Genomic DNA, 12,087 nt, shown 5'->3' with positions numbered 1-12,087 from the left:
TTTACCTATCTGTTTGCCCGTACAACAAATAGTACAGTCAATAATCTTTGGCTCTCAATGCCTTTCGCTGCTGGAGAGTTTAAACATCAAGAGAAAAGGAATGCTTCTTGTGCAAATTTATACATATATATATATATATGTAGATTTTTTTTATTTTTATTTTTTTTCTACTGGCACATAAAGACAAGTAAGGGTACTGCAGAGATGACACCTAACGTCTTGGCAATGCACTGCCGCAAAGAGCAGCAAAGGGTAGATGTAGTTACGAAACTGAAACTCCTCATTTCACAGCTCATCTTCTCTTTTCAACCTGAAGTAGCGGCAATTTGATTGTCACAAGATGTCTTGATGCATATGATATTGAAATAAAACATGAGAGGGATAGTGTGAGCCCCAAGCAAACAACACTGATCATGACATCCAGGTGAGGACCTGTTCTTTTATGTGTGTGGTGCATAGGACACGTATGAGAAACAATTGTAGGGGCCCTAATGCTTGGACATGCCCTAAAAGGATATCTTTTTTATGTTTGCATACGATGACTTGCGTATTGTCCCCGCACTTGCTATCAGGCTTTTAGGTCTGGGGTAGGCAACCTTCAACACTCCAGATGTTGGTGACTCCATGTCCCCTGATGCTTTGCCAGCATTATGGCTGTAAGAGCATTATGTGAGATGTAGTCCACAACATCTGGAGGGGCGAAGCTTGCCCTGTTCTAGGTTATAGACGGCAAAATTATAAGCCAAGGCAAGAAGCATTTAATTGTGTTGGGGTTTGCAGAGCTGATATCAGATTCTAGAACACTAAACCTCAATGCATTTACATGGAATGAAATATAATTAGAAATGTGAAGATAAAAATAATACTTTCCTGTTCCCAGCACCAGGCAGGTAACCAGAATTACCATGCTGACCAGGGTAGGTTATTTTCTATAACACATCTGTAACTAGACCGTTGGGTGCACCAGGAGTGCAGGTTTAAAGAGTTGTCTTAATGATCACAGACCATGCACTGTTTGTCTTTTAAGAATCAGTGATAGTCAGTGCCAATTATGGCTACTCTTGGCACCCAAGATGTTGCAGTACTTTGTTTACTTTGATTCTCAGCCAGCCTGAGCAGGATTTCTTTCAGAAACATTTGGGGTTTCAAGGTTTGCCATCAATGGACTATGCCACCATAAAAAGATAGAGCTATTCATTTTTGAAAGATTGAACCTAAGGTCTTTAACAACCTAGACGGTGTTGGCAACAAAGAGCGTCATTAGTCCTTTAAAGGTTTAAATGGATATATATATACATAAATACATGAAAAAGATCATTTATAAATTGTGCTAGCAGAATTGATATCAGATGTCTCAATATTTCAATAAATGTGTTTAAAAAAAAAAAAAAAAAAAGGATGGCCCCTCCACTCGCCTATCTGTCAGTTCCTTGTCAAAGCGAACTATGCCTAGGTCCGAGTGATAGGAGAGAACAGGAGAACTGTCTTATAAGTGGTTCTCCTCCTTTTGCAATACATATATTGCACATGCGTTGCTGTGATTATACCTTATCAGAGAACATATTGTGCAGTGCTAGAGAAATACATTTAGTTGGTGCGACAAATGTCACTCTATGGCAGAGAAGCTAGTATTTAAGCATTATGGTGGGAGGTGTGACCTGTTTGTGGAAGTGTACTCAACCATGCCAATTTGGTAGGTGGGGGTTGGGATGTTGAGGGGTAGCATGGGTGTTTACATTAGAAAACATGACACCGATGCTCTTGGCACTAGAGAAGAGGTATTTAATAAACATCTCCTTCATAATTATATTAGTGCATACGTAGATATCTCTGAAAGTGAACTTGCCATGGAGGTTCACTCTGAGCCACTGTATAAAGGCTTTTGATAGGTCCTGAGGAATGCCTTTAAAGCTGGGTTTATAAATCCTGAAATCCCATTGTTACTTCTAACAGGGTGTGCGGTTACATCAACACCCCTTCATTTCATGTAGTTTCTGATGCTGTTAGATGTACATTTGACAAACTATATAAAGAGAATAATCTGTTACTGGAGATACTTGAAGAACCACTATCACAGATAATCAAAACCATTTGATACATGGTGCAGGGAGACTAAACAAATCTTGGTATTGTGAAAATTACAACAGCCACATCGTGTAAGCAGTTGGATAACTAAAGAGTCATATCTCAACTAATCTAGTGCTTCTAAAATATCTGACATCCAGGGAGATCATAAAAAGGCAGGGCAACTGACCATTTTATTCATGGGAAATGTACAGGGTCTTTGATGTTTTTTAAATTAAAATATATTTGTATAATTTACTCTATGTTTAAAAATAAACAAATTAAGCTCTAACTGCCAGCACTTATTTTTAAAAAATTATTATAGATTTCTACATCGATAGGCACAGCAAACCATTACCAATTTTTACATACTCTTTAGAGGACTATGGCCTTAAAGCAGTGGTTAAATTACAGTTCATTTGATGGTTTGGGATACTTAGAGAGGTAACTAACAGTTTACACCCTGTCTTGTATCAACATGTAGTGATAGACCCATATAACTCACTGCAAGTTACAAATTATAAATTGTTCTATGTTGATGGATACTCATCTCTTCAGGCAAGCCCTATAGGCTCCCTGAGTAATTCTCATTCTTTAAAGCTATCACCCCTTTTTTTCTAGAAAAATTAGTTGCTCTAAAGTCCACTTCACTCTCTTACCTTCCTTCTACTGTTTTCACACACTCATCTACTGGTCTTATCCACTACATTTCTGTCTCTAGTGTTTTAAACCTCACTAGTAAGCTCATTCAAGCAGGGTTTAACAATTAGCTCAATCAGCTCGGTTCATGTTAACATTTGTGATAGTTTTTTCACTATTCTATCACCCACAGTATGATTGTAAAGCACTGTGGAATATGATGGTATTGTATAAACACGAGTAATATTAATCTTACTCTTAGCTGCAACTTCATAAACAAAATGCAAGGGAGGCTTCTTTAATAGATGCATAAATGCTTTATAACTTTATACAGTGCTTTGAGACACATCTATACTTTTGTGAGTTTTCCAGCTCTTTTTAAATAGTATTTATATAAAAATAATTCCAAACACTAGCATCGGAACTAGTACTGTGCAATGTAAAACTTTAGATATAAGTTTTCCATTTATCAGCTAAGTGATCAATAACTGACATTTAAAAAAAAAAAAAAAAAAAATACACTCTTGATATGTCCCTGGCTCAAATGAATGAGCCGAACATTTTCGTTTTAATTCCATCTGCATTGCAACATTCATAGATGGATTACCCAATAGTAACCACTGTCTGTGACTTTCAGCCGCAGTGTGAACATGAGAGAGATGCTGTCTTCTTCATCTCCAATGCAGTCATTTTAACAACTGCAGCTACAACACATATATGTACTGAGTTGCTGGAAAATGTGGCAAATGTACTGCACATTTTAAAGAATCCACCCTTCGTCTTATTATAAATACTTGTAATCAACATGTTGGAAACTTTGTAATTTGGATTGCACTATTTTGCTTTTGTCCCACTATGCTCTGCAAAAAAAAACATACGAGGTCAGAGTTTTCCAAACTATTTCTTATTTAGCAAATGAGAAAAGAACATTTATACCACTAAATATTTAAATGTTAATGTTAGTTGAAAAACGACGACAAGCTTATGTTTGCTTTAAAGGATTCTTAGCTGCTAAAAAAAGTAAAATAAAATAGCTGTTGGGAATAGTTTTTGTAAAATATGTATCTCTTAGGAATAGTCTGCTGTTGCATGGATGCGCAGTGGATGCATTGAATAAATATACCGCACTGACTAATCATTGCATTATTAAATCGTAATATGGTCCAGACGCTACACACTGCTTCGATACACATTTTTGAAGTGGAATCATAGGAACTCAGTTCAAAAACACCAAACAACCTTAACCGTATTTACATTAAGTGCCTTGGAAACCAAAACTAGAGATTCCAAGTACTATTAAAACCGCTATTAACAAACCCCAGCATCATGTTGACTTCAGTGTGTATGTATTTTAATGCCATTGTTGTGATGAGAAAAAAAGAGAGAGAAAAAAAAAACGATCCCCAAAAGTAACTTTTCTTTTACCTAAGAATTTTCCTAAACACAGACCCTGTAGCCTTGACACAAGTAAAATTATAAAGCGGAAAATGAGTGGCAGCGTGGGGACTAATTGCTACTCAAGCAGCTATTTTTATATAATTCTTTTTTTTTTTTTTTTCTTTTTTTCTTTTTCACAGACAAAATACCTGACGACATCACAGTATGCACTGGTTGGACTTATAAAGCTAATACAAAATGATTGAATAACCAAGCACACCAGCAAGGGAAGATGTGTGTTTATGTATGTATATGTGCTCGCCTCTATAATGTGCCGGATCCAAATTGTGTTAGGATCTGTCCCCTGAACAGTTCAACAGTTCAATGTCCACTCTCTCACAGAAAACACAGGAAAATAGATTTTCTTTTGGCAGGGTCCCGAACCCTTTCCCAACCCCCTTTGTCCAAACTGTTTTTTTTTTTTTTTTTCCCTCAGAGAATTATAACACAAAATTTGTGTCAATTTGGTTGCTTGCGGATTCTCTTTCAAGAAAAAAAATTGCATTTATTTTCCCCTTGTTCCCTTATAATTTTATCCACAACCTGCGAAAACAACTCTTCATCAATCCCTTACATTGTGTTTGTCAAACAATTTGTTTAGTCATTTCTTTATGAATAAATATTATCCACTGAAAACCTTAAAAAAAGGTGTTTAGACACAGTGTTGTCAGTTTGCTTTTAGGTTAACTTCTCTACTTGCCATGAAAAAACATCCTATCAGCCCACTACAAAAAAAAAATAAAAAATACATACTTCTATATATAGGAATATAGGAACGTATGTACATATCCATTGTTCACGCTCAAGCTCCTTAATCTTCGCTCTGTGATGGTAAATGGCAAGTATAGCAGAAGCTGGTCACCTTTTCACTGCCGATTCCACAATATTGCAGCAAAAAAAAGTTGCGGTACTGTAGCCTTGGTTCTCTAGCAACAGTGTCTTACAACGCAGACACTTTCACGATGTTGCTACTGTGAATGTTTCTTGCACGTCCTGGAGGGCTGGAAGGTCTATTCTCCCCCTCAGGACTGAGCACTGGAGGAGTAGGGATACTTATGATTGCTGTTGTGATGTGGGAAGCCTTGCAGTTTGATCTGAAGCCATCATCCGACTTCATGTTCAGGCTGGAACGACTAGAAGACATAAGACATTTTTAAGTGGCAACGGTTAGGTAGACCCATGGCAACAAATCTGTTCTTGCTATCATTATACTGGTTTCTGCAAAACTATTTAGCTATTTCAGTAATATAAACAAAAAATAATATAACCAGCATATGCCAAGCATACAACACCTACTTGAAAAAGTGTGCCCTCTATACACCAACTAGGAAGAACCAAAACATACAAATAAGTAGGGTGTGTCTCCGAAGTTTTTGGATCTGGACGATATCGATGAAATAGATAGCCAGCCGTGTATGTTAAAATAAAAAGTCCCAGAACAAAACAAAACAAGAACCCAAAAGTCCCCTAACTGTATCCAATGCGTTACGTTGTGTCGACTTCTTTAGGAATGTGTGGACACAACGAAACGAGTTGGTTACAGTTAGGGGACTTTTGGGTTCTTGTTTTATTTTGTTCTGGGACTTTTTATTTTAACATACACGGCTGGCTATCTATTTCATCGATATCGTCCAGATCCGAAAATTTCGGAGACATGCCTGTTTTTACTTCAATTCTGTAAGTGCAATCTTAATAAATATTGTGGTTTTATATACAATCTGCACTATTATCCTTTTTCTGCCTTATTATAAGCTACAAAGAATCATCTCCCATTGAAAACAGATTCATCACGAAGATTGATGTACATATGAAATTATCCAGATTCTTGTGAGTACAATTTATACGTTGTGTGGTAACCTATATTTGACGTTACTACCCTATGTCCACTTTTTTTCTCCCTCTTAGATCTTTGGAATTACATTTTTCGCATTTATTCGAGGAGGTATTATCTCCTATTTTGAAAGTTACCAGTATTATATTTCTTATTTCAACCCTACTTATTTGTATGTTTTAGATATTTCAGTAAAACTTGGTGGAGATATTACCTAATAACGTTTAGTAAGGTACAATCTTGGTCTAGAAGGTCCCACATTTGAATCATAACCACAGTATTATTTAGGTCTGTAGTTCTTAACCTATTGGTTGCAACCAACGCATATTTATCTATCAATGGCAACTGCCCACAATAAATGGTTTATCTTAGCAGCACTGTCTTTGTGATGTGGACACGGGAAGAGGCTAATGAAAGTCTTTTAAATAAAGTGTATGTACATTTATATATAGAGGGTGGGACAAAAATCAAAGTAGGGTTTGAGGAGTCAGTTAACAATGATATTACATACAATAAATGCTTAACATATGGGGATTTGTTTGAATAGGTACAGAAAAGGACTTATTTTACGTGAGTTCCCTTTACAGCCTCAGGCTGTAAAGAGCCAGGCTCTTTCGATTGCAGTGTTTATAACATTAGGTAATAATTGAGGCTGTAGCATTAAAATTTTGGCACCAATATTCCCTTTGAGCTGCTTTTTGTTCACGTACATCCGCTCCTTCAGATTTCCACACAGGAAGTAATCGGGAGCTGAAGGCTCAAGCGAACATGGCGGCCAATTAATCTAATCTTGGAATTTCTTGAAATTATCTGCTGGCTCAACAGTTGTCTCAGGAGGTCCATTGTGGCCCTGAATGTATGGGCAGTAGCCCCATTCTGTTGAAACCACATTTGAGGATGATTTTCCACTCATACATAAAATATAGTTCCTGGTGAACATAGCGTGTTCGCGTTCGCCACGGACGGTCCGCCCCCTATTCGTCATCATTGAGTAAACTTTGACCCTGTATCTCACAGTCAGCAGACACATTCCAGCCAATCAGCAGCAGACCCTCCCTCCCAGATCCTCCCACCTCCTAGACAGCATACAATTTAGATTAATTCTGAAGTTGCATTCTTTTTTCTTTTGTTTGTGTTTATTAAACATTATCCTCCATAGCCAGTAACCTGTGTTTATTATACATTATCCCCCATAGCCAGTAACCTGTGTTTATTATACATTATCCCCCCATAGCCAGTAACCTGTGCTTATTATACATTATCCTCCCATAGCCAGAAACCTGTGTTTATTATACATTATCCCCCCATAGCCAGTAAGCTGTGTTTATTATACATTATCCTCCCATAGCCAGTAACCTGTGCTTATTATACATTATCTCCCCCATAGCCAGTAACCTGTGTTTATTATACATTATCCCCCACAACCAGTAACCTGTGTTTATTATACATTATATCTCCCATAGCCAGTAACCTGTGTTTATTATACATTATCCTCCCCATAGCCAGTAACCTGTGTTTATTATACACTATCCCCCCATAGCCAGTAACCTGTGTTTATTATACATTATCCCTCCATAGCCAGTAACCTGTGTTTATTATACATTATCCCCCCATAGCCAGTAACCTGTGTTTATTATACATTATCCCCCCTATAGCCAGTAACCTGTGTTTATTATACATTATCCCTCCCATAGCCAGTAACCTGTGTTTATTATACATTATCCCTTCCATAGCCAGGCACCTGTGTTTATTATACATTATCCTCCCATAGCCAGTAACCTGTGCTTATTATACATTATCCCCCCATAGCCAGTAACCTGTGCTTATTATACATTATCCTCCCATAGCCAGTAACCTGTGTTTATTATACATTATCCCTCCCATAGCCAGTAACCTGTGTTTATTATACATTATCCCCCCATAGCCAGTAACCTGTGCTTATTATACATTATCCTCCCACAGCCAGTAACCTGTGTTTATTATACATTATCCCACATAGTCATTTATCGTTGGACCTAGGCAGCATAGTGTCTTAGGCCGGCCCAGAGAGTGAGTGAATAATATAATATTTATGTTCAGAAACATATTAGTAATATATGTAAATCGGGTTCATGCAAAGAGGGTGAAAAGGTATTAAAGAAAAACACTTATTGCATCAAATTTACAAAGCCAAACTTTTAAAAGCTTTCCTCATTTCTTTCTCGGGAAAGGTGTGTGATTGGGATAAGTGGTTGTGGCTGTATTTACCTTATCCTGGGACCGACCTGGCTCCTAAGCTTGAGCCGCGCGTGGCTGGATCACTCCTGCCTCCACACGAGCCGCGTGTGGCTTGATCTCCTCTTCTGACTTTGCCGCATGCACTGACCGCAGTGATCGGTCACGTGGCCCGCCTGGCACTAGGAGCACGGCTCGAGTCACGAGCTCGCTCCTAAAGGGGCTCCCATTGGCCCACGTCATTCCAGCACCCCCACACACAAACGTTTTGGGGGCGTAGGCATGACGTGGGCCAATCAAATGTTAAAGGATATTTAAACTTCCCTAGCCCTATCCACTTTGTCCTATCGTGGTTTCTGTGTCAGTACCCTTTAGTGCGTTCCTTGATCTATTTTGTTTATTTTGGTATTGACCATGGCTTTGTTCTTGACTCTGAATTTATCTTTAACCCTTTCCTGTCTTGTTTGCCCATGTGACTGATTACCATCTACCTGACTCTGGCTTGTTCTCGTTTTCGTAGTCTCTCTGTTACCATGACCTCGTCTCGTTTCTGATTATGCTTTATCTCTGTCTGACGTTTAGTCTGGCCATTCTAAGTCCAGGTAATAAGTTATATCCTAGTCTTGTCCCTTGCTATCCTAAACTCTGCGTGTTGGGGTATTACATCATGACATTATGATAGGACCATGGGCCCTGCAGGTTTAGGACAGCAAATGGCCTCCTATGAGGCAAAATTTTAAGAACAGGATCACCGTATGGACCAGATTGCCCAGGCCCATCAGACACTTTTGTCCAGTAATGCTTATTTGGCCCCTGAGACACTGATATGCGTACCATCTCAACCCGTACCTCCCATTCCAGAGGCATCTATCTTGACTAGAGATGTCCCGAATAGTTCGCTAGTGAATAGTTCCTGGCGAACATAGCTTATTCGCGTTCGCCATGGATGGCGAACATATGCGATGTTCGGTCCGCCCCCTATTTGTCTTCATTGAGTAAACTTTGACCCTGTACCTCACAGTCCGAAGACACATTCCAGCCAATCAGCAGCAGACCCTCCCTCCCAGACCCTCCCAGACCCTCCCACCTCCTGGACAGCATCCATTTTAGATTCATTCGGAAGCTGCATTCTTTTTTTTTTTTTTAACAGGTGTGTTATATTTGAGCATGCTAGGCTGAACGTGTGTATATCATGGCTAGTTGCACTGAGGGTATGAGTATATAGCAGTACATTGTTGTGAAAGATGGCTGTCATGTTTAGGGTGTAGCTTGCAAGTTATCAACTGTGTATTTATATCAGCAGCTCCACCACTAGTTATAAATCAAGTGTGAGTCGCCACATGAGATGAGACTAGTGAATAACATAATACATGAACGGTTAAGGTTAAGGTAAAGGCATGTAAGGAACTACGACAATAAACTCTTTAGGAGGTGAAATAATGACATGTTTAAACGCTTGCTACTTTACGATTAGTTAATGTGCAGAGTGCAGTTCATGTGATCAAAGGCATGGTGTGGAGGATCGGCTATAGTTGGACATGCTTGGCAGGCTGCTGTTTGCTGCTTGCGCTCATCCGATCCCTTCTGGGTGCCAGGTGCAGACCCTGGGAGTCCCTCATACCTGGAACAACAAAGGTAAGTCTCTGGCTGAATGCCGGGTTCGCGGCTTGAGGTGGTGGAAGCTTGTTTTGTCGGGTGGTCGGATCTGTCCCGGTGGTGCTCCACGTCCGGTGCGGGATTGTGGTGGCTTAAGGTGTAGGCGAGTGCTTGACGTGTGGCAGGCTCTGCATTTCTGTTTGTGCCTCCGGTCCCGTCTTCAACGCCTTTTGCGTTGGTGGATTTTAATGGGGACTGCTTCGCTTAGCTGTGGTGGAGCTTGTTGGAGCTGTGGTGGAGCTTGTTGGGGCTTCCTGCTTGTTTTTTGCTTCCAAAATTGATTAAAGAGTCTGTCCAGCTTAGACTCCATATCCTGCCATGCTTTGCTGGTACCAGGAGGACACGCGGCTGCCGCCATATTGGGAGAGTCGCAGATGAGTATGTCAGCCTGGGCGGCTGTGCTCTGTGCGTCCATTAGCTCCAGACAGCCTCTCAGGGGTGGACCGGGATAACCCCCACCGGCCTGAGGGGGGGGGTAACGGAGCTCCTGCCGGGAAGTAGCTGCTCCTGGGCAACCCAGGCTCGGGAGATCGGCCGCCTCTCCCGCCCGGTGAGCACCAGGCCACACTTGCCACACGGAGGTAAGACTCTGTCGATTTGCTGACCGCTATTAAGCATGTCGGGTCGGTCAGGTAGGAGCAACATTGCTGGGTCATCCCCTTCTGGGGTGAAATTCGCTTGTTGATAGCTGCTTAAAGTGAGATATTGAGGGAGCTCACACGAAGTGCGTCTTTCCTCCATGACAGCTAGGCCCCGCCCCCCGGAAGCTGCATTCTTAGTGAGAGGAGGGACAGTGTAGCTGCTGCTGATTTAATAGGGAAATCGATAGCTAGGCTAGTGTATTCAGTGTCCACTACAGTCCTGAAGGACTCATCTGATCTCTGCTGTAAGGACAGCACCCCAAAAAGCCCTTTTTAGGGCTAGAACATCAGTCTGATTTTTTTTTCTGTGTAATCTAATTGCAGTTGCCTGCCTGCCAGCGTGTGTGTCAGGCTCACAGCGTATACTGTGCCCACTTGCCCAGTGCCACCACTCATATCTGGTGTCACAATAGCTTGCATTTAAAAAAAACAAAACTTTTTTGACTGTAATATAATAGCAGTCAGTTTCCTTCACACGTGTGCGTTTCAGGGCCTGCCAGGGCACAGTGTCACACCAGTGCAACTCATATCTGGTGTAACAGTAGTGTACATTTAAAAAAAAAAAAAATACAGGGGGCTTGTTGTCACCGGGGACCCTTGTAGTTGTACGTGGCTGGGTGGAGGAAGAGACCTTCAATGACATCAGTGAGGACAAGGAACGGGACATGGCTAGCTTGGTATCCAACCTTGTGCAAATGGGGAGTTTGCGGTTGTGCAAATGGACTGTTTGCGGTTGTTTGCGGTGCGTTAAACGGGGAGTTTGGTCTGTCACTGTGAAGCGGGCGTAACCCTTACACTACCTGATCGATACAACATCATACCTGATGTTTTAAAGCACGTTATTCCAAACAATTTAGGAATGTTAGGTGATTTATGCCCTTTATGGATTAAAACCAGACTCTGCATCAACTATGTATGTTTCCATGGGATATTTGCCATGGATCCCCCTTTCGGCATGCCACAGTCCAGGTATTAGTCCCCTTGAAACAGCTTTTCCATCACTATTGTGGCCAGAAAGAGTCCCTGTGGGTTTTAAAATTCGCCTGCCTATTGAAGTCTACGGCGGAAAATTTTATGGTCGCGACATCACTATTGACAACTTCATTGAGTACTCTCATCTCTTAATTTCCTATACAAATCTAACGCTGTGCAGCACTGTAGTTATTTGGATTTAAAGCCAGTAAAGGTAGAGAATTAAATTTTTTTTTGTTACATATATATATATTGTAACAGAGCTCCCTGTACCCCGACTGGGTTCCTCCCCCGAAGGACTGCTTCCTAGTGGGAACAGGGGACAAACCGCAGCACTTCTGCCCACAGTCGCCTTGGCTTGACTGGGGTCCTGGAACCGCTCCTTCCTGGAGCCGAATGGGGAATTTGCTATAGACACCCCCAGGCACTGGACACTCACTGGACTTTCGCCATTGAATCCCCTGCAAGCTGGAACAGCAGACACAGGGGTTAAATCTTCCTCCCCTCCAATAACAGGACAACACACAGTTTTGGAGTGCAAGCTGGAATACTTTAATGGCAGCCACAACTGAACTTATATGCATGTCCCCATGCAAAGGCCTTGGACCTTGTGGGGGACTGCAGCACAAAATC

General features: G+C 40.9%; 1 protein-coding gene across 2 annotated transcripts in view; it reads right to left on the bottom strand.

The window, feature by feature from the left end:
• The window catches only part of KCND3 (potassium voltage-gated channel subfamily D member 3), a 430,002-nt gene continuing 417,915 nt past the window's right edge, over positions 1–12,087 (bottom strand). For both annotated transcript variants that reach the window (XM_063450795.1, XM_063450802.1), the window contains one exon: positions 1–5,273. In XM_063450795.1, the coding sequence (XP_063306865.1) occupies positions 5,081–5,273 (193 nt within the window). In that variant the 3' untranslated portion in view covers positions 1–5,080. The remainder of the gene's footprint in view (positions 5,274–12,087) is intronic.

Source organism: Pelobates fuscus, chromosome 1, assembly GCF_036172605.1.
Source record: "Pelobates fuscus isolate aPelFus1 chromosome 1, aPelFus1.pri, whole genome shotgun sequence".
NCBI classification, from domain to species: domain Eukaryota; kingdom Metazoa; phylum Chordata; class Amphibia; order Anura; family Pelobatidae; genus Pelobates; species Pelobates fuscus.
Note: the sequence above shows the minus strand (reverse complement) of the source record. Positions and strands in the feature narration are given on the sequence as shown.